This window comes from Balaenoptera musculus, unplaced genomic scaffold, assembly GCF_009873245.2.
Source record: "Balaenoptera musculus isolate JJ_BM4_2016_0621 unplaced genomic scaffold, mBalMus1.pri.v3 scaffold_62_arrow_ctg1, whole genome shotgun sequence".
NCBI lineage: Eukaryota > Metazoa > Chordata > Mammalia > Artiodactyla > Balaenopteridae > Balaenoptera > Balaenoptera musculus.
The window spans coordinates 39,352-62,833 of record NW_023503244.1 but is presented as its reverse complement, the minus strand read 5'-3'; the positions used below and the strand labels follow the sequence as shown (position 1 = coordinate 62,833).

Genomic DNA, 23,482 nt, shown 5'->3' with positions numbered 1-23,482 from the left:
TAGGTATTTTATTCTTTTTGTTGCAGTGGTAAATGGGGGTGTTTCCATAATTGCTCTTTCAGATTTTTCATCATTAGTGTATAGGAATGCAAGAGATTTCTGTGCATTAATTTTGTATCTTGCAACTTTACCAAATTCATTGATTAGCTCTAGTAGTTTTCTGGTGGCATCTTTAGGATTCTCTATGTATAGTATCATGTCATCTGCAAACAGTGACAGTTTTACTTCTTCTTTTCCAATTTGTATTCCTTTTATTTCTTTTTCTTCTCTGATTGCCGTGGCTAGGACTTCCAGAACTATGTTGAATAATAGTGGTGAGAGTGGACACCCTTGTCTCGTTCCTGATCTTAGAGGAAATGCTTTCAGTTTTTCACCATTGAGAATGATGTTTGCTGTGGGTTTGTCATATATGGCCTTTATTATGTTGAGGTAGGTTCCCTCTATGCCCACTTTCTGCAGAGTTTTTATCATAAATGGGTGTTGAATTTTGTCAAAAGCTTTTTCTGCATCTATTGAGATGATCATATGGTTTTTATTCTTCAATTTGTTAATATGGTGTATCCCATTGATTGATTTGCGTATATTGAAGAATCCTTGCATCCCTGGGATAAACCCCACTTGATCATGGTGTATGATCCTTTTAATGTGTTGTTGGATTCTGTTTGCTAGTATTTTGTTGAGGATTTTTGCATCTATATTCATCAGTGATATTGATCTGTAATTTTCTTTTTTTGTAGTATCTTTGTCTGGTTTTGGTATCAGGGTGATGGTGGCCTCATAGAATGAGTTTGGGAGTGTTCCTTCCTCTGCAATTTTTTGGTAGAGTTTGAGAAGGATGGGTGTTAGCTCTTCTCTAAATGTTTGATAGAATTCACCTGTGAAGCCATCTGGTCCTGCACTTTTGTTTGTTGGAAGATTTTTTTTTTTTTAAAGAGATATGCTCCCTGTACATTTACAGTAATTATTTTGGAATCTAGTCTTTGTTTTCAGATTCCTAGGGGATATTTTTCTTTCTTTTTTTTTTTAATTTTTATTTATTTATTTATTTATGGCTGCATTGGGTCTTCGTTTCTGTGCGAGGGCTTTCTCTTGTTGCGGCAAGTGGGGGCCACTCTTCATCACGGTGCGTGGGCCTCTCACTGTCGTGGCCTCTCTTGTTGCGGAGCACAGGCTCCAGATGCGCAGGCTCAGTAATTGTGGCTCACGGGCCTAGTTGCTCCGCAGCATGTGGGATCTTCCCAGACCAGGGCTCGAACCCATGTCTCCTGCATTGGCAGGCAGATTCTCAACCACTGCGCCACCAGGGAAGCCCGGTTGGAAGATTTTTAATCACAGTTTCAATTTCATTCCTTGTGATTGGTCTGTTCATATTTTCTGTTTCTTCCTGGTTCAGTCTTGGAAGGTTATACCTTTCTAAGAATTAGTCCATTTCTTCCAGGTTGTCCATTTTATTGGCATAGAGTTGCTTGTAGTAGTCTCTTAGGATGCTCTGTATTTCTGCAGTGTCTGTTGTAACTTGTCCTTTTTCATTTCTAATTTTATTGATTTGAGTCCTCTCCCTCTTTTTCTTGATGAGTCTGGCTAATGGTTTGTCAATTTTGTTTATCTTCTCAAAGAACCAGCTTTTAGTTTTATTGATCTTTGCTATTGTTTTCTTTGTTTCTATTTCACTTATTTCTGTTCTGATCTTTATGATTTCTTTCCTTCTGCTAACTTTGGGTTTTGTTTGTTCTTCTTTCTCTAGTTCCTTTAGGTGTAAGGTTAGATTGTTTACTTGAGATTTTTCTTGTTTCTTGAGGTAGGCTTGTATAGTTATAAACTTCCCTGTTAGAACTGCTTTTGCTGCATCCTGTAGGTTTTGGATCATCGTGTTTTCATTGTCATTTGTCTCTAGGTATTTTTTGATTTCCTCTTTGATTTCTTCAGTGATCTCTTGGTTATTTAGTAACATATTCTTTAGCCTCCATGTGTTTGTTGTTTTTACGTTTTTTTCCCTGTAATTGATTTCTAATCTCATAGCGTTGTGGTCAAAAAAGATGCTTGATATGATTTCAATTTTCTTAACTTTACTGGGGCTTGATTTGAGACCCAAGATGTGATCTATCCTGGAGAGTGTTCTGTGCGCACTTGAGAAGAAAGTGTAATCTGCAGTTTTTGGATGGAATCTCCTATAAATATCAGTTAAATCTATCTGGTCTATTGTGTCATTTAGAGCTTCTGTTTCCTTATTTATTTTCATTTTGGATGATCTGTCCATTGGTGTAAGTGAGGTGTTAAAGTCCCCCACTATTATTGTGTTACTGTCGATTTCCTCTTTTATAGCTGTTAGCAGTTGCCTTATGTATTGAGGTGCTCCTATGTTGGGTGCATATATATTTATAATTGTTATATCTTCTTCTTGGATTGATCCCTTGATCATTATGTCGTGTTCTTCCTTGTCTCTTGTAACATTCTTTATTTTAAAGTCTATTTTATGTGATATGGGTATAGCTACTCCAGCTTTCTTTTGATTTCCATTTGCATGGAATATCTTTTTCCATCCCCTCACTTTCAGTCTGTATGTGTCCCTAGGTCTGAAGTGGGTCTCTTGTAGACAGCATATTTGTGTGTCTTGTTTTTGTATCCATTCAGCAAGCCTGTGTCTTTTGGTTGGAGCATTTAATCCATTCACGTTTAAGGTAATTATCGATATGTATGTTCCTATGACCATTTTCTTAATTTTTTTGGGTTTGTTTTTGTAGGTCCTTTTCTTCTCTTGTGTTTCCCACTTAGAGAAGTTCCTTTAGCATTTGTTGTAGAGCTGGTTTGGTGGTGCTGAATTCTCTTAGCTTTTGCTTGTCTGTAAAGCTTTTGATTTCTCCATCGAATCTGAATGAGATCCTTGCCGGGTAGGGTAATCTTGGTTGTAGGTTCCTCCCTTTCATCACTTTAAGTATATCTTGCCACTCCCTTCTGGCTTGCAGAGTTTCTGCTGAGAAATCAGCTGTTAACCTTATGGGAGTTCCCTTGTATGTTTTTTGTCGTTTTTCCCTCTCTGCTTTCATTAATTTTTCTTTGTCTTTAATTTTTGCCACTTTGATTACTATGTGACTCAGCGTGTTTCTCCTTGGGTTTATCCTGTATGGGACTCGCTGCACTTCCTGGACTTGGGTGGCTATTTCCTTTCCCATGTTAGGGAAGTTTTCGACTATAATCTCTTCAAATATTTTCTCTGGTCCTTTCTCTCTCTTCTCCTTCTGGGACCCCTAATGCAAATGTTGTTGCATTTAATGTTGTCCCAGAGGTCTCTTAGGCTGTCTTCATTTCTTTTCATTCTTTTTCCTTTAGTCTGTTCTGCAGCAGTGAATTCCACCATTCTGTCTTCCAGGTCACTTATCCGTTCTTCTGCCTCAGTTATTCTGCTATTGATTCCTTCTAGTGTAGTTTTCATTTCAGTTATTGCATTGTTCATCTCTGTTTGTTTGTTCTTTAATTCTTCTAGGTCTTTGTTAAACATTTCTTGCATCTTCTCGATCTTTGCCTCTATTCTTATTCCGAGGTCCTGGATCATCTTCACTATCATTATTCTGAATTCTTTTTCTGGAAGGTTGCCTATCTCCATTTTGTTGAGTTGTTTTTCTGGGGTTTTAGCTTGTTCCTTCATCTGGTACCTAGCCCTCTCTCTGCCTTCTCATCTTTTCTATCTTTCTGTGAATGTGGTTTTTGTTCCACAGGCTGCAGGATTATAGTTCTTTTTGCTTCTGCCTTTTTAAGACTTTGGATACACATTGCCAAATTACCATCCAGAAATGCTATGCCAATTTGTAGTCCACCCCAACAGTGGATGTGAAGCCTGCCTCACACAAACACTGGCTTGTAGCACTTTTAAAAAAGTGTAAAACTACAAAAATGAGTACCTCTCCCTTTTTCATGCAAGTGGGATTACTCCAAATTTCATAACTTTTTTCAGTTAATTTAGTGTGAACATCTTAGCAAGTCAGTAAATTTGCATCTACTGCATCATTTTTTGTGACTGTTCAGTGTTCCATTATATGAACATGCCACAGTACACATAGCTTATCCATTCTTGTATATAAGCTATGTCCAGTTTATCAGTTCCAAGTAGTACTCTGATATGTATCCTTGCCTATATCTCTGACTATTTCTTTTGGTTAAATACTTAGAAAGAGAGTTGTTGGATCAAAAGGGTATACACATTTTAAAGGCTTGGCTTAATCTGATAGGAGAATAACCACATTTTGTTTTATTTTGTATTCATTTGATTTACTGGTGGGTTTACTGGCTGTTTGTATTAATTTGGCTACTTGGTTAATTATACCCTGTGTCCATTCTTCTGTAGTGAGAGTTTGTAACGGTTGTATCCTATCCTGTAAGATCCATATGTCTGACTTTCGATTTCTGTGTGTCGTGGGGTGTTGAAAGACTCCAGTTTTTATAATGTGATGGTCCACACGACACTTAAAAAGATAACTCATGATGGCTGCCTTTCATGTAATATTTTTTAATACCTGTGCTTTTGTGATTATCCCTTTTGTTTAAATGAGTAGGTTGTTCAGCCCCAGAACTACTAGAATTCATGATCATTTGTTCTAGTTTTTGTCTGACCTTTTACTGAGAGAGTTCTTGACCATCATACTTTCATGATAGGTTTTTAGTATGTATTGTGTATTCACACATTGTTTGAATTTGTTATTATTTGTATCCTCTTAGACTTGTCTTTTTTGTACTAAAACTAACAGTTATTACATTTCTTCTCTTTCGTTTTCCCCTTTTAACTAGTTTCAAGTGTGATTTGAAGCTCAAGATCATGATCAAAAGAATGCAGTGCATTTCTGAGCTCCACCAGTTTTTGCTTGTGAGGTTTACATGCCCAGAGTAGTAAAGTCTGTTATCATTTTTTTTCTTATGTTTCCTCTGACAAGAGAGAGGAAGCAACCATTCAGCATACTTTTCAGTAGCTGGAAGAGTTTCGAGGTCCTGATGAGGTCAATGATAGAGAAGACCTTTTTCATTTAAGTAGTTACTCAAACTTTCAGAAAGTTTGGGGGTTTTTTTAGTGTTCAACTAAAAAAAATCTATTGAAAATATTTTTTTTTAAATTAATTTTATTTTTGGCTGTGTTGGGTCTTCGCTTCTGTGCGAGGGCTTTCTCTAGTTGTGGCAAGTGAGGGCCACTCTTCATCGCGGTGCGCGGGCCTCTCACTATCGTGGCTTCTCCCATTGAGGAGCACAGGCTCCAGACGCGCAGGCTCAGTAGTTGTGGCTCACGGGCCTAGTTGCTCCGCGGCATGTGGGATCTTCCCAGACCAGGGCTCGAACCCGTGTCCCCTGCATTGGCAGGCAGATTCTCAACCACTGCGCCACCAGGGAAGCCCTGAAAATATTTTTATTAAATATCCTAAAGAAAAAACTAAAACAACTATTTTCACTTTTTAGAATTGCCTTCCAGGTCACATATAGTCATATTTTTGCATGGTTACAATCAGTTCTTTAAAAATTGGGCAAAAGGTTCACCTTTTAGGATGGTTTACATATGCATTTTGTATTTTAACCCAACAAAAATTCTGCTAAGCACTAACCTTAGGGAACACAATAGAAGCTAGCGACCCAGTCCCTTAGTGTTGTTCAAAGAGTATGTTGAGGCAGGACCTAGTTGTGCTCTCCTTTTAGCATTTTAGGTGTGATTATTGTCATCAGAGTCAATTATTTTTTAATTTGAAAAGTATATGAGACTATCCAATTGGTACAAGTGTTTATTTAGGAGAACTTGAGGGTAGGTTTTGCAAAATTCAGATGTTGCCTATAAATTATGAACATTGTTTTAATATTCCTGAAAAAAAGATGATGAAATACTAAAATAGCTATTTTAGATAAAAATCCCCCCTCTCCCAAGTAGCACCATATATTAGCTTATCTCCTTTCCCACAGTAACACAGCTTTATCATGGGAGCATAGGGAATTGAAGCCTTTCACAACGCCTTCAGTCTGATAGCATTGAGCCAGCCTGGGCAAACCTGAGAAGAGGAGGGAGAAGTAAATTAATAATGTCAAGTGGTAAACATGAGGAATGGGTAGAGCCGTAAAAACTATCTGGGCACAGCATTTCCAATAGAAAACTTTGACAAGGCATTTAATTCCACTAAAATTTAATGAACTAGTAATGACTGAAGATTTGTATCTGTACCTCCTTAGGTAATATTGAAACAAAATTTTCCATATATATATATGGAAAATATGTATATATGTATATATAAAGTAATCCCACTCAGTGAGCTCCTACTACATATATTTGGATATTTTAAAGCATATTTCTAAATAACTGTAGTAAAAATAATTAGAAAATATTCAGAATTAAGTGATCATGAAAATTTGGCATGAAGATTAAGAAATGGAATCATTCTGAAAGTGTTATGAGGTGATTCATAAGGGACCATGACAAGATAGGTAAGAAAAGCTTCCTTGCAATCATTGCTGTCATGGTATCTTGTGCATTATACACAAGAAAGGAAAATTTCATTTTGCGCTTGTCTCTTCACAGGCCTGGATGGACCTGCCTTCCCATCCACAGCTGGTTGGACTGAGGGTGGGACTTGAGCCAGTCAGTTGGGTGGTACTGTATCAGAGAAGGCGGTATGCTGATCCTGAGCCCAGGTAAGCAGAATCAACAGTCTAAGGAATCTGGCCCACAAAGAGTATGGCAGAGACTGGTGGAGCAAGTAGCTGCTGGACAACCTTTCAAGTCCATGGAGGTTCAGCTGCAATTCGTGCGGGGATTCAGTGAAAGCCTCTTGAATCCCTTCTCCCACCATCTCCAGCCTAGCCCCTTACTTATCATTTATCCTGATTTGGAGGGTACTGTGTTCAGTTTTAGCCTCTATAATAAGATATATAGAGCAGGTCTAGAGAAAAGCTGCCAGCGATTAATATTCATACTTTTCTATACAAATGATTCTACTGACCTCATGACTATATTAGCTAGATATACTTTCAGAAGGATGAAAGTGGCTGTAATTTTTAGTTTGGTAAAGAGAATGCTGAGGGGATTTTTCAAAATCTTGATAATCCCTTTAAAGCAAATTCTAATGAGCTGTGTACCACTCTGTGAAGTCTGAGAAAGGAAATGGACTTAAATACAGCAGAAGGAATTAGTTTCTTGTGAAGAGGAATTTCTTGGCATAGTAAACAAAATTGTGAGGTGCCAGTGACCGTGAGATTTACTTTTCTTGGCGTTGTTAAAAAATTGAGCAAAAGTCACCTCTTAGGATGGTTTATATATGCACCTACCTGATGGTCTCTCAAATTTCTCTCTATCCCCAAAAGTAAATTATTTTATTCCCAGAATGTGAGGAATGGTAGGATCAATACGTTATGGAGGAGAAAATGAGATATATTAGCAAAATTGGAAAGTGGGGAGGGGCAGAGGAAAATCTAAACTCTGACAATGAGAGCCTTCCTTCCTTTAATGTACATCTGTTGAGCTGTCACCCAGCTTACCCCTGTAACTGGTTCTCCCCTGAGAAGGGGGCGCAAAGATGTTGTCCCCGCAGCCATATTTGTGCTGTGCGGCTCTGCTTTTATGGGCATCTCATCCAGGTTAGGCCAAAGGCTGTTCCTGGGGAATTTAAAATGAAAACTCAGGGACTAAACGAGTAGATTGCAACATATAAACTTGCAAGATGTTCATGGCTCTTTATTCTACCATGTACACTACAGAAAAGGAGAAAACAGGTTCCAAGCTGAAGTGGAAGATGAAATCTGAGAACTGTACCTTCGTTCAAATCCTTTCCTGAGGTCGCTGCGTTCTTGCCCTTGCGTTCCACGGAGCACTGGTATATCCTCTAGTATAGAGTTTATGTGTTTTACTTAAGCTAGTTCCAGTAGATGTCTATCACTTAACCCAGTGTCCTAACTTATGCACTTATCCAGAACTGACCAAAATGATCTCCAACCTGCTGAAAGCCTTCTCTTTTTCCCTCAGTCAATGCAAAATTGGCTGTGTTGCCTCCATATCCATCTTGAATGAGTGGGTCAGAAGGAACTTTCTAAGTTAAGGGAGAAATTGAGTGAATACATGTCCTGGCTCCGTCACTTACTAATTGTATGATCTTGGGAAAGAAACCTTTCTGAGCCTCAGTTTCATGATGAGTAAAATGGATCAAAGGTTCATCTGTAAAATGGGGGCAATATCTACTTCATAAATAGAACTGTTTAGAACACTTTACATGTATTATCCCACTTAATATTAATACTAACCCTATTCATATAAGTGCTCAGTGAAAGTTCATAATTATTAATATTCTTACCTTTCAGATGAGGAAACAGAGGTTAAAATTTTCCCAAGCTCACCAGCTGGTAACCTAGAGCAAGTCCTGTTAACTACTTCCTACAGTGTTTCTCTCACAAGCTAAACTAAAAAAACTAAACGTTCACATACCCATGATCAACACATAGCCATACATCTATTCACTTGCCCACCCTCTGCCTATGGCTGTTGGCATGATCTGGGGACTTGCCTCTCTCCTTCCACACACTCCTCAGAAGGGGTGGTGTAGTCAAGAGAAACTGACTTCCAAGGCAAAGTAGTTCTAGTCCTAATGTCTGGTGCCTAGAGTTTCAGACACTGTAAACCTAAAGATCTTTCTAAAAGGCAAATCCGATGGGGTCATTCCCTTATTAAAAACCCTTTGTAGGGCTTCCCTGGTGGCGCAGTGGTTGAGAGTCTGCCTGCTAATGCAGGGGACACAGGTTCGGGCCCTGGTCTGGGAAGATCCCACATGCCGCGGAGCAACTGGGCCCTTGAGCCACAATTACTGAGCCTGCGCGTCTGGAGCCTGTGCTCCACAACAAGAGAGGCCGCGATAGTGAGAGGCCCGCGCACCGCGATGAAGAGTGGCCCCCGCTTGCCACAACTAGAGAAAGCCCTCGCACAGAAATGAAGACTCAACACAGTCATAAATAAATAAATACATAAATAAAAGAACGTGAATTTCTAAAAAAAAAAACAAAAAACCCTTTGTAGACTCTCCATAGACTTCAAAATATGGGACCCTGACCATGGTCCCTCCAGATTCACTTCTTGCCACTTTGTTCCCACGTACATCTTGATTTTTCCTTATTTCCCCACTCTTAAGTTCTATATGTTTGCTCACCTCTGGACCTTTTTGATTATTTCTTCCTCTCAACTCTCTACCCAACCCCCATCCCTTTCCCTTGTCTACCTCTTACATTTTCTTCAGGACTTAGTGTAGAAATCACTTTTGACAAAAATCTTCCAGATGCCCCCAAGGCTTGGATAAGAGCCTCTTTTTTGTCCCCTTTCGTGCCTGTGCTTACACCATTATAGAATTTCATTTTATCGGATTATCTGTTTACTTCTCTGACTTTCCTCTCTGGACTCTAAGCTACCTGGGCTGTAAAGCACTAGTAATACAACAGTCCTGTTCTCAAGGAAGGGTGGGAAGAATCTTAATTTCTCCAGTAAAACAGTTCTGGGGTGGCTGCCACATACAGCTTCATCATTTTTAGGGATCCCAACTCAAATCATTAGACAAAAATGGAGATCAGAGACTCATGGTGAATTAAGCTTCTACTTCTCAGGGAAGCACAAGGATACTAACCATGCTAGAATAAAGCCCACAAAACCCAGGAACCTTACCTTGCAACCATTGCTTATCTCAGGTATGCACTTACCTATTTAGTAAAGACTACATTGTGAAGCACCTATACTCTTGAATGTGCCAAAGGCTATTAGGTGAGGCGACACAATGATGAGCAAAGTAGCATGAAGTCTGGCTTCAGAGCTTAGAGTTTAGTGGGAGAAATAGATGTGAATAACCAAACACATAAATATTTGTAATGAAAACCTTGATAGGTGCTCCACAGAAAAGTCCTGGGTGCTATAAAAGCTCATAACATGGGAATCTGGATGAGAGGGTAGAGGGCCAATGTAGGACCACTTTGCTGAGAAAGTGACCTGTGAGGTAAGACGAGAGACTACATAGGAATAAACTAGGCTGAGGCTGAGAAGAAGGGATGAGAGTGAGGAGCTTCCCAGTGTGAGCTGAGGTGGGAGGGAGGTCGGGCCCTGAAGGAACTGAGAAAAGCACATAGCTGGAGCACTGCTGGAAGAGGGGAGGGGAGAAGGCCTGGACAGGTAGGCAGAGGCCGCCTGGACGCCTTGCAGGCCTGAACTCGCCTTATCGTCTCGAGGACACACCTCGCTCCTCTCAGGATAAATAGTAAGGGAAAATCCTGTGTATGGCGTTCCGTGGTCACCTGGCCCGACTGATTACTGATAAGCAGTCTCTAAACTAACTGTGGTATATGAAAATCACTACCCCAAAGCCTAGAGTCTTCAGTAGAAACCTCAGGTACCCAAAAACTTTGAGATAATATGTTAATGGAAGAAAAACAAGCTTTGCCTTCCCTCCTGACTTGCTCTCTGGCCCAACCTCACGTCTTTAAATGATGTGGCCCAGCAGATGTCTGTGACATAAAGCAGCTTCTCTTTCCCTTCATCCTCTTTGGGGCTGGTGAGAATTGGTTGGGAAGGAAGTTCCTGCTCTTCTTCAAGGCGTCTCGAAGGACTCTGAGCTCCTGGTAGGCTCTCAGCCCTCCCACTCTGAACCAACTGCTGCTACCTTGAACTTGAGGCTCTTTTCCATCCTCACTGCTTCAAGTTTTATGTATGTAAATATGTGTGTGATTGTATGTATTTGATTTTGAAAGTGTCCTTGCAGAATCCTACTGACAACTTCTCCAATTTCTGCATTCCTACCTGACCTCTACCTTGAGAAGGGATTGGATTATGGAATAGGAAGGTTAGGCTGTATCCAGACAGAGGAAGACTCCTTTCTGAAAGGCCTGGGAACCACACTTGGATAAAAAAAGACCAGCGGATTGCTTGTGAGAGCTTCTAAGTGGAATGTTGGATATAATCCACATTCATCTTGTTACTCTTCACTCACTTTCTCTTTTCAATCATATAAGGGTTCTACCCTCTGCAGTTCAGATTTCGGTGCTAGTTTCCCCTTCTGCCAAAGAGCAGGGAACAAAAGAGGCCTGGAGAAGGGCAGTGTTTGTGCTTGGGGAGGAGGAGAGCTGGAGGCCTCCAGCCATCACTGGAGTGATTCTCTTTGTACTGTTGTCCTGTCCCTCGTTCTGTTAGTCTGTGTTCTTGGGGGCCAGGGCAGTGTCTTATTCCCCTCTGCAGTCACATGGTTCCCACAGAGATAAATAATTATCTGCTGAACAAATGAGTAACCAAACAGAGGAGGAATCAGGTTGCCTGGATGGTGGTTCTTGGATCTAAGAAGATGGTGAAGGAAAGAGGGTACAAAGATTTGGGGCATTTGGAGAAGGTGGCTCCAGTGAAAAGTAGAGGAAAAAAAACAAAAACAAAATGATTGTGAGTAAAAATGAAACAAGGGTTACTGATTTTTTTTTTTAACATTAAAAAAAAAATAAATTTATTTATTTTTGGCTATGTTGGGTCCTCGTTGCTGTGCGTGGCCTTTTTCTAGTTGCGGCGAGCGGGGGTTACTCTTCGTTGTGGTGCGCAGGCTTCTCATTGCGGTGGCTTATCTTGTTGTGGAGCACAGGCTCTAGGTGCGTGAGCTTCAGTAGTTGTGGCACGTGGGCTCAGCAGTTGTGGTTCATGGGCTCTAGAGCACAGGCTCAGCAGTTGTGGCACGCGGGCTTAGTTGCTCCACGGCACGTGGGATCTTCCCGGACCAGGGCTTGAACCTGTGTCCCCTGCATTGGCAGGCGGATTCTTAACCACTGCGCCACCAGGGAAGCCCCCGTTGTATAGGATTGGAATTGCAGATGTCAATATGAACTCATTGTTTTTAGTAGGTATACACATATACATATTTGTTAGTTCCATCCACTGAAAGGGTCTAATAGCAATGAATACATCCTGATTCTAGAACTGAGTCAGGTACCATTCTCTACTTAATGAAACCAGGGCTCCTTGAAGAAATGACTGATTCTTGGGTTGGGGTGGGGAGAGTGAAGATGAGCCTGGAATATCTTCTTGTACCAGAAAGTAAGGGAGTGCTCAAAAAATGTTTGAACTATGTCAAAGGGTCACAGGAATCATCTTGAAGGGGCTCTTATTGCTTAAATTTGTGACAATTTTAACATTGAAATAATGACAGTAATGGGTTTTAACCAATTATTCTGAGTTTGTTAGTCTATAATAGTAATAAATAAGTAAATAAATAGATAATAAAGAGGGAACAAGTCTTCCTTACAGTGGAATGCCAACCACTTGGCAATCATCGTAGGAATAACTTGATGAGAATAATAAAGAGATACAACAATTACTGAGTGAAAACCTGATGACCCATAGGACGTTTATAGAGGCTTAAAATCTCTTTCTCAAAATTATTAGTTGCAGAGGGAAAAATAGTAAATTTATAGTGGAGAAACATGGCGGGTGGATGGGAGGTACACTTTAACCAAGCGAGCTGTGTTAGCGTCACCACTACTGGGATAAAACAGCATGTCCTGCTAATGTGATGCACTGAGGACACAATATCACATTTGTGACATTCCTGCCCAAATCAAAACAAACAAACTGAATCTGATGTGAAACATCAGACAACTGCAAACTGATGGAAATTCTTTTTTTTTTTTTTAGACTAAGCCTTTAATTAATTAATTAATTAATTTTTTTTGGCTGTGTTGGGTCTTAGTTGCGGCATGCGGGATCTTTGTTGTGGCGCACGGGCTTCTCTCTACTTGTGGCGTGTGGGTTTTTTTCTCTTCTTTAGTTGTGGCATGCATGCTCAAGGGCGCTTGAGCTCTGTAGTTGTGGCTTGTGGGCTCCAGAGCGCGTGGGCTCTGTAGTTTGCAGCACGGGAGCTCAGTAGTTGTGGTGCAAGGGCTTAGCTGCCCCGCGGCATGTGGGAACCTAGCTCCCCGACCAGGGATCGAACCCACGTCCCCTGCATTGGAAGGTGGATTCTTTACCACTGGACCAGCAGGGAAGTCCCCGGAAATTCTTTTTTAAAAATTGGATTGAATGTACTCTAAAGAAATGACCATATCATAAAAGACAAAAGAAAGCTGAAGACCTCTTCCAAATTAAAAGAGTCCAAGACACATGACAGCTAAATGCAGTGTGTGGTCCTGGATTAGATCCTAACTGGAAAAGAAATTCTTATAATGAACATTGTTTGAACAACTGGTAAAAGTTGAGTATGGACTGTATTACATAATTATGTTTCACATAATAATATTACAGTAATGTTGAATTTCCTGATTTTGTATTTGTATTGTGGTAATGTAAGATAATTTCCTTGTTCTTAAGAAATACCCACTGGAGTATTTAGAGGTCAGTGGATGTGATGTCTGCAACTTACTCCAAATGGTTGAGAAAAAAAAAATGTGTACACACACACACACACACACACAGCACAAATGTGGCAAAATGTTAACAACTGGGGAATGTGGGTGAAGGATATCAGAGTTCTCTGTACTATTATTGCAGCTTTTTTCTAAGTTTAAAATTATCCTCCCCCCGCAAAAAAGTTGTATGTTTTTAAATAATTTTTCTTCTGGTTCCTTTCTGGATGCTTAAAAAACGTATTTCCCTTCCTCCTCTCACTCTCAATCTGGGGCTCTTATTGGAAAGAATTTATATAATCTCAAACTTTACTGGTGATATGAGTAGGGGGAGATGGGAATTAGTCTCACTTACAATGGGAATGAAATGACTGGAGCACCAGCTCTTCAAGCAGTTGGAGAAGAAATGCTGCTGTTCTGGTTTGTTGCAGGGTCTGTATTGGCTAACGTGCCCTGGTTTGAGGTCTGCCTCACCTCCCTCGTCCTGGAGGGTGATGGGATCGTTTTAGTCACAGGAATCTTGTCATCATTATTTCATCTTAATTTGGTAACTGAGAGGAAAGGGGAAAATCACAAAGGTGGCAAGAGGGACATGTATCCACATTGTATAGCAACTCCTACCCCCTTAAAAGGCCAGGCGATGCGAATGTGTGTGGAATCTCTAACATAGATGGATCTGTCAAGCTCACTGAGACCATTTTCTTTCTTTTCTTTTTCAAATTTATTTAATTTATTCATTTTTGGCTGCATTGGGTCCTCGTTGCTGCATGGAGGCTTTCTCTAGTTGTGGTGAGCAGGGGCTACTCTTGGTTGCGGTGCACGGGCTTTTCATTGCACTGCCTTCTCTTGTTGCAGAGCACGGGCTCTAGGCGCACGGGCTTCAGTAGTTGTGGCACATGGGCTCAGTAGTTGTGGCTTGCAGGCTGTAGAGCACAGGCTCAGTAGTTGTGGCGCACGGGCTTTGTTGCTCTGCGGCATGTGGGATCTTCCTGGACCAGGGCTCAAACCCGTGTCTCCTGCATTGGCAGGCAGATGCTTAACCACTGTGCCACCAGGGAAGCCCGAGACCATTTTCTTATTTAAACACTTTGCGCTGGACTACTGTGTGGTTAAATTTCTTTAATATCTAGAACAATGCTAGTATGATACAGAAAAGCAGTCCAGTCCCCACATCCTTTGCTGTGATTCCAGTATTTACAGTAGACAATGGGATTTTTCTCTCCAGAGATTAGGTACAGATTTCACAATGACAAAGAGCCAAACATCAGCATCACCCTGAAAAGACATTCACCAAAGGAGCAAAGCAGAGACCAGGAATGCTGACGAAATGCTTTAACCAAAAATTGTACTGAAAACAGATTCCTCGACAAGCCATCAAATTCACAGCAAGGAGAAACAAACCACAATATTAGCAGCAGAGCCGTGTCCAACAGGCGACTAGTCAAAGCTGCACACGGTGTGCCACAAACAGAGCTTTGGAGATGGGGCATAAGAAGGCCTAAGGTCCAAAGTCAGTCCACACCCTACCCATCCACCCATCAGGCCCCTGGAGTTTACAGTTGGATCTGTTCATTCTGAGGACCCCACCAGAGGCCCTACTCTAAAGAAGTCTGGTTTCCCCTAGTAGTTTGGGGCATTCTTTTCGTCTTTGTCAAGGGGCATAGGTAGTCTGCATAACTGGTTGCCTCCCAAAGCCCGTGATGTAGGAGGCATAGGCCTCTCGATTAATTTCACAAAAGACAAAAAAGGCTTAGTTCTAGGCAGTTGTGGAGTGAGAAAAATGTGCCTCCACCAGCCCACCCCCTCAGTTCTCTGTTCTTTTGTTTGAATTAGGTTGTATCTCTCTCTACTGTGAACAGTGAGTGAGCTCAAAGTGCTATTCTCTTGGAGGGATTTTCACTTTTGTCAAAGCCTTAAACTAAAAAAATCAACTTTATCCAGAGCTTATGAAGCCACATCCTGTTGGCATCTTGTAGACCTGGGAGTCTCTGTCTTGCAGAATTGAGCCAGTTAATATTCTCTACCAAATTCTTGGTGGATGTCAACCTGCCCTTCATAAAGCCTCAGCAGCTACGTTGCTTCAAAGATGTTCCATCTCAACATCAAGTCCCTACAGGGCTGGAGAGGCCTGGGTTTCCACTTCCCTGAAGCGTCCTTGGTACTCTGTAGAAGAGGCCAATTCACTCTTCAGTGGAAAGCTTGAAACTCTCCTATACTCAAGTACATACTGAATTCCCAGGACAACTAAACCAGCTATTTTTACATCCCCTTAGCAAACGAGGCTGAAAAAGAACTAGCCCACATTAGGTGAAAAGAAGTCCAGAGATTTTTATATACAACTGCAGATGTAATTAACAGGTTAACTAATGAGTTTCTGTCTGACAGGAGTGTTTCATCTTTAAAATCCTTGTTGTATGCTATACTGCTGCTTTCTTTGTGGACTGTTCATTAATTTTATGCATTATTGTATTGTTTTGATTTCTTGCACATTGGTTTATTTTCAGAATTATCAAAGAAACCTCTTAGATTTGGTTTGTTTATATACGCAGAGATTTCAATTAAAATTTGGTTTTTGGATAATCCTGATATTTAAATGTATGTTGATAACTTTTATTTCTATACATTATTGTGGCCTACATTTTGTTTTTAAAGAAAACATGGTCATTTTTAATGACCATAGCCAGCATTACTGGACCTCAACTGTATTTTTCTGGGCTTCTCATTTTTGTGAATTTGGAGAGGAATGACTAAGTCAGTCATTTCTTTTTTTTTCTTTAATAAATTTATTTATTTATTTATGGCTGTGTTGGGTCTTCGTTGCTGCGCACGGGCTTTCTCTAGTTGCGGTGAGCTGGGGCTACTCTTCGTTGCGGTGCATGGGCTTCTCATTGTGGTGGTTTCTCTTGTTGCGGAGCACGGGCTCTAGGCGCACAGGCTCAGTAGTTGTGGCATGTGGGCTCAGTAGTTGTGGCTTGCGGACTCTAGAGCGCAGGCTCCGTAGTTGTGGCGCACGGGCTTAGTTGCTCCGCGGCATGTGGGATCTTCCCAGACCAGGGCTCGAACCCGTGTCCCCTGCATTGGCAGGCGGATTCTTAACCACTGTGCCACCAGGGAAGTCCAGTAAGTCATTTGTGAGCCATGATTTGGAGGACCTATTTTTTTTAAAAGAGCCTTTCTCCTGCTGTCCCTCTAAATAGCACTTCTGGCTGGAGACAGCACAGTGACCTGCTTGTGCCTGGGTGTGAATTGGGGGTTTGGATGAGGGCCTGCAAAAGGGCCTGGAAGAAGTTCAAAAGCATGGAGTGAAACCAAATTTGTTTTGCACATTTTGCCTCAGGTTTGCCTTGTGAAGAGATTAGAAAGTAAGACCTCTGAGAATAATTTAAGAGAACCATGATTAAACAGACTGGAGAAGGTCTTTACCCAGTGAAGAGCTGTCATACAGTTAGTCTTCCTAAGGACAGAGCATAAATAAATGGGTTCAAAGGGCACCAACTACAATACATAATATTTGTTTACATAAAAGGAAAAAAATCCCCACTGGTAAAAACAAAATAACTGACTGTGGAGACCTGATCACCTTTATTAGCAGAATAGAGGCTTCTCTGTAGGACTGGGTGTGATCAGGTTCCAGTGTCCTTTCAGACCCAGGTCCCTGAGAGGAAGGGTGGCTCTGTGGGGACCGGCCTGGCCTCAGTGGGTACCAGGAATTGGCATCAGTTGTGAAAAGGAAGAGGAAGAGCTTTGCTCAGATGTAGGGACAGGAAAACATACCACAGTATGGAACACATAATAGCTGCATAATAAATACTGATCAGTTTATAAAGAAATAGAATCTTAGAAGCCAGTTGAATCTCACTCTTGTTAACAGGTGACACTGACTTACATTCTCCTGGTTCTCACTGAAATGAGACAACTTCAGAGACACATACATACTGCACAAAACTCTGTGACAGGTTTCCACCGGTCCTGCTGTTTCCCACAGAAGGTTGGACAGGAGCTCCCTCAGTTGTTGTTCACTGTGACCAAGTGCCCCTCCTTCTGTGAAGGGTCATGAGTCTGTCTCTTTGGTGGCAAACACTCCAGCAGCATCAGGCGACCCTGGTCATGGATAAGAATCATTCAATTCGGCAGCAACTGTGGCAGCTGTGACTCTTTCCCTTTGGCGAGGGACCTCGAGGCTTTCCATGTCCTCAGGGACTCAAAAGGTCTTTTTGAAAAGTAAACCAGAATCAGTTCACCCATCCTCAGAGGACCTTGACCACGGTCATTCTTTTGAGGGGAGTCGTTACTTTTCAGGGGAGCTTGCTGTTCCCCTGCCAGTACAATTTCTCTTCCACTTTTTTCTTTTTCCATCGGCAGAGAAGCAGCATCTTAAAGGTCTTCCTGAAGGTTCTGTTGCAGAGGGCATAGCAAATGGGGTTGACAGTGCTATTGACATAGCACAGCCAGTAGCCCAAGTGCCACAGGGTGACTGGGACACACTTGTCGCAGAAGGTGGAAACCAGGACCATGATGTTGTAAGGAGTCCACGTGATGATGAAAGCCAGGAGAATTGCACTCAGGGTCTGGGCTGCTTTCCTCTCTTTGACGAGGACCATCCTCTTTCGTTTGGTCATCTGATGGCTGAGGTTGGGATCAAGGCCTTTCGTCGAAGGGTCCTTGGACACCGGGGAGGAGCAGGGCATGATTTTCACCTTGCGACAGCCGTTGTTGGTATCCTGGGTCCCATCAGCTTTCACCACCAATCGGAACTTATAGGCCATGCACTTCTGACTCTTGGGTCGATGAGCAGCAGCTGGAGACAGGAAGTATTTTTGGGTGTCATAGTCATTTTTTTCAGTTTGAGCGTTGACAAAAGTTTCCTTGGTCTCTTCAGCACTGAATTCTTCCCTTGGGCTTTCCTTGGCCTGACTCTTGCAGACCACTTGAAAGACAGGGTCAGTGGTGGGCTTGTCCTCATCTTCTGAGGAGGGGTAGCTGCTGCAGGTGGTTAGCTGCTCGGCTTTGGCCCACTCAGTGCTTGGGCCAGTGGCTCGGGATGGCTTCCCAGTGACGGAGGTGCTCCTGCAGGAGGATGACCAGGAGGCTTGGTTCCTTTCCCTCTGGGCCAGTGTGGGCTGGGGGCAGCTAAAGCAGGACGTGAGCAGAGCCTCCTGAGCTGGCCTTCTCTTCTCAGTTTCAGCCACGCAGTCAGAGCCCTGGAGGTCGGCCAGGTCCTTGGTTCGCTTCTCTGTTTCCCGGTAGATTCGGCAGTAGAGGATTGTCATGACAGAAACAGGGATGTAGAATGCAGCGATGGCAGTGCCAAAAGTGATCGTGGGCTCCGAGAGGAACTGGATCTGGCACTCGTCTGGTGGGACCGTCCGCTCCCCAACCAAGTACTGCCAGCAGAGGATCGCTGGGGCCCAGAGGATGAAGGAGATCAGCCAGGCCAAGCCAATCATGATGCCAGCCCTCTTTGGGGTACGCTTGGCCCGATACGTCAGGGGTCTTGTGATAGAAAAGTATCGGTCAAAACTGATCACCAGAAGGTTCATGACAGAAGCATTGCTGGCCACGTAGTCCAGTGCAAGCCAAAGGTCACAAGCCAGACTCCCGAGAGCCCAGTGTCCCATGAGGATGTAGGTAGTGTAGAGGTTCATGGAGAAGATCCCAATGATGAGATCTGCACAGGCTAAGCTGAGCAGGTAATAGTTGTTAACTGTCTTCAGCTGACTGTTGACTTTGAAAGAGATCATGACTAAGACGTTGCCCACGATGGTGATCAGGCTTACCACGGCTGTCACAGCTGCGATGGTGATGACTTCCCACAACCTGTGACGTTCCAAAGGCTGGTGAGTCACTGGGGTGCCATTGACGGTAGTAGCATTGTGGTAAGATTCCCCTTCCATCCTGGTGCAAGAGTTTACATTAGGAGTAAGTCTTAGGTTCTAGACTGTTCTCTTTTCGGTCTCACTTCTTCTGGCCAGTTTCTGGAAGAGAGGGAAATACATTAGCTCCACTCACCAGCATGAATTTCTTTTCCACTCATTGTTTATAATTTCTAACAGAACATTAAATGTGGTCCCACACCTATTCAGAGCAAGATGCTGAAATCTAAAGTTTTGATAACACTTTTTATAAAGGCATCTCCTCCCTTTGCTTTTTATGATTACCGATGCCTGAGAGCCTTTCTCGTACATGAGGCTGCTGCCCTCTTGTGGTTCTAATGGGCAATTTTACAAAAAGGGCTGGGAAGATGACAAGGGCAAACAAAAAGATCAGATTGTTGGAAAGCAGTGAAGAGGGGAAAACAGGTGATGCTAAGTTATCTTAGACTATGGCCTTGAGGTCAGACCCTCTGTTTTTTAAGCTCCTGGTGATAAGTACCTATTTTGTCATTCACTTGGGAAAAAGACAAGTTGTATCTACTTTATAGTCCAACTTTATTGAGTTTAATTATAAATTCAGTTATTAAACATTATTGAGGCACTGTTGTGAGCCAAGGCTGTATTACACCACTTCTCCCTGACTTAATGCACACACTACCCATGAGCACCTAGTTTTCATCTAGAGGGTTTAAAATTTGCCCCAGCTGCTGAAGATGATGACCCTCCCTCCATTTTTGGGCTATTTGCATTGTCACAAATGTTTTAAATTATCTTTTTTTCTGATTATAAAGTAATATGCTCCTTGTAAAAGTTCAAGCAATGTCAAAATATATAACTTCGAAAGCGAAAGTTTCTTCTAATTCCATCTTGCCAGGGTAATCAATGCTAACAGGTGTATTTTGACAGCTTTTCCCTATGCATATACATGCTAACAAATATTTAAACATTTTTTCCTAATGGGTGGATTTTTAATGTTTACACTCTAAATTTTGTTTTTTACTTAACTAATCATCATGGACATCTTTGGATCAGTACATCTTTTGGATCAAAGCTATCTTTTTTTCATTTTAATGACTGTACATTATCCCACTTAATGGATGTACTATAATTTATTTAACCAACTGCCCATTGACAAATTCCAGCTTTTAAAAATAAAATAAAAAATTTTCTTTTCTACATTAACGATCTATGTACATGATAAAAAGCTTCAGTGGGTACAAACGTGTAAATGGTAAAAGATAGGTTTCCCTCCCACCTCTGACCTCCAATCTCCTAATCCCCCTTTTCCAGAGGCAACCACTGTTACCATGATTTATCTTTCCAGAGATATAATATGTGCATACAAATTATATGTGATGATATACGAAAAGTACCATTTTAATTACATTTCAGGTACCTTGATAGGATAATAGATCGTGAAGGAGAAGAGTCTTTTTTTTTTTTTTTTTTTTTTTTTTTTTTTTTTAATTTTATTTATTTATTTATTTTTGGCTGTGTTGGGTCTTCGTTTCTGTGCGAGGGCTTTCTCTAGTTGCGGCAAGTGGGGGCCACTCTTCATCGCGGTGCGCAGGCCTCTCACTATCGCGGCCTCTCTTGTTGCGGAGCACAGGCTCCAGACGCGCAGGCTCAGTAATTGTGGCTCACAGGCCCAGTTGCTCTGCGGCATGTGGGATCTTCCCAGACCAGGGCTCGAACCCGTGTCCCCTGCATTGGCAGGCAGATTCTCAACCACTGCGCCACCAGGGAAGCCCGAGAAGAGTCTTTTTGATGACCCTCAAAGCACATCATATAGGCAATACCGGTTCTGCCTACTGGCCAGTTTTGACACTTCTTTGATAACAGTAATTGATATAAATAATTTGTGAAGGACTATAGATCTTCTTGGCTTTGTTTTATATTTTCAGCTGCATTTTTAGATGCTTTCCTAATACCTCCAATTCAATATGGAATTGAATTAATGATATTGTCTTGTACCAGAAATCAGATTCTCCCAACTTCCTGATCTTGCACCCTTCTCCTTCACATCCCAACGAATGAAGTCCAAATTAGCCATGAAACATCCCTTTATGGGTCCCTTTCCATTCCTGCTGCTACCACCCTGGTTCAGCTTCCTGTTACCTTACACCGATAACTCCCTGGTGATATCAATGTCCAAATGACGGCAAAACAAAACCCCAGGATGCCAGGTCACTCGGCAGAGACTCCCTAGCACCTGAAAAGACCAAATTTGCTCTACACCCTGCAGTTCCCTGGGCAAATTTCATCACAGACTGTTTCTAATAGTCAGATCTCAGTCATGCAGTACAAGATAGGCCCTACAGAAATTCCTTCCTTTTTCCTTCATTCCTCCTTTTCTTCCTTCCCCCAATAAATATTTATTGAATGTATTTTATGTGATACACTCTAACACTGGGGATACCATGCTGGGGATACCATTAGTGGGGATATAGATAAATAAACAGTAAATATCAGGGGCTGGTACTGCGTGCCATAGGGGCGCATGGGAAGGACATCTAACCCAGTCTGGTAGGGGCAGGGGCATTACCTGAGGAAAAGATGTTTCAGCTGAGACCTAAGCATGACTGGGCTTTAGCCAGGCAAAAGGGGTGTGTGTGTGGAGGGGTAGGGGGTTGAGGAAAGAGTGCCGCAGACGGGAGAGCTTGTTTGCAAGCCCAGAGGCAAAAGGAGGCATCAAGTTGGAGGAAGCCTGAGAAGTGACAGGTGAGACTGGAGAGGTTGAGGGGGTGGGTAGGAGGGACAGGAATGAACTTGAGAGTAAGTCCGCTTTTGGGGAGAAAAGTGTCAGCTATTTCCAGACTCCCCATCTGCTTTGAAAGTAGTCCCCACATCCAGGATGTGGGAGCATTAGCCTGGAGAGAAGTAATAAAATGGACTGTTTGCTGAATTTTTCTAATCAAGTCTTCAAAATAAAAATAAACGGTGCTTTGGAGGGATTTAATTTTTCTACTTAATTGTATTAGAAGGTAGTGAGCAACTTATGAAAGGTTCTGTGAATGTGGTTGCGCATGTTCTCCTGTGAACGCATGTGTATCACTGGGGGCTTATCCTTTCTGATCTGTTTTCTCATTTGCAAAATAAGGAAATTGGACTATGCAATCTAAGATACCTACGCTTTTTAATTTTTGTTTATTACATAGTGTGATGGTTAATTTTAAGTGTCAACTTGGCCAGGCTACAGTACCCAGCTGTTGGTCTAACACCTGAGTCTAGGTGTTGCTGTGAAGGCATTTTGTAGATGTGACTAACATTTGAATCAGTAGACTTTGGATAAAGCAGATTATCCTCCATAATGTGGGTGGGACTCATCCAATCGGTTGAAATCCTTAAGGGAAAGGACTGAGGTCCCCAGAAGAAGGAATTCTGCCTCCAGATTGCCTTCAGACTCAAGACTACAGCATTAACTCCTGCTGGGATTTCCAGCCTGCTGGCCTGCACTGCACATTGCAGACTTGTTAGCCCTCACAGTCCTTAAAAATTTCTCAAAAAGCTCTGTTTCTGTCTCTATCTCTCTGTCTCTGTCTCTCTCTGATAAATGGAATACACTCTGATAAATGGAATACACTCTGATAAATGGAATACACTCTGATAAATGGAATACACTCTGATAAATGGAATACACTCTGATAAATGGAATACACTCTGATAAATGGAATACACTCTGATAAATGGAATACACTCTGATAAATGGAATACACTCTGATAAATGGAATACACTCTGATAAATGGAAAAGAAGATCATTTATAGTGGCAACATCATGTCATAATCACATAACTGAATCTGACATTGGGCAGCTTCAGGTTCAAAACCTAGTTCCATTACTTACTGTATGACTTTGGACATGCTACTTAACCTCTTTTAATTCTCAGATTTTTAAACTTTAAAGTAGGGATACTAAGAGTCCTTACCTCATAGGATTGTGTTAAAGATTAAACAAGATTATCCGGGTAAGTGCTTTGCCTAGTGCCTGACACAGGGATTTGCTCATTACAGAGTAGCAAACCATCAAGAAGGACATCACAATGACTCTTCCTACTGGGGGAATGGGTCTGAGGCATGGTCTATTAAGGGACAAGGTGGAATAAAATGATGAGGCCATACTTTTGCAGCCTTGAGCTGACTGTTTTAGATGCTTCGTGGTGCTAAGGATACTTTTCCCTTTAGTTATTATAGTTGGTGCCCTAATTCTGAGGGCATAACCTTGTTTCCAGCCCCTCAAGCAGAGTAGCCTACAGTC

General features: G+C 41.9%; 2 protein-coding genes across 4 annotated transcripts in view; one reads left to right on the top strand and one right to left on the bottom strand.

Annotated features, from left to right (window-relative positions):
• The window catches only part of LOC118889507, a 29,382-nt gene extending 18,641 nt beyond the window's left edge, over nucleotides 1-10,741 (top strand). Inside the window, exon 10 of one of the 3 annotated variants that reach the window (XM_036841252.1) lies at nucleotides 10,729-10,741. The gene's annotated coding sequence lies outside the window, so the exon portion shown is untranslated. Of the gene's footprint in view, nucleotides 1-4,779; nucleotides 4,844-8,709; nucleotides 8,743-10,728 lie in introns of those variants that run through there. The other 2 variants (XM_036841255.1, XM_036841253.1) reach the window with 2 other exon arrangements.
• Nucleotides 10,742-17,648: 6,907 nt separating this feature from the next.
• Nucleotides 17,649-19,247, bottom strand: LOC118889505 (muscarinic acetylcholine receptor M5-like). The gene has a single exon (XM_036841248.1). It carries the CDS (start codon nucleotides 19,245-19,247, stop codon nucleotides 17,649-17,651), a length of 1,599 nt encoding a protein of 532 aa, XP_036697143.1.
• Between the last annotated feature and the right edge of the window lie 4,235 nt (nucleotides 19,248-23,482).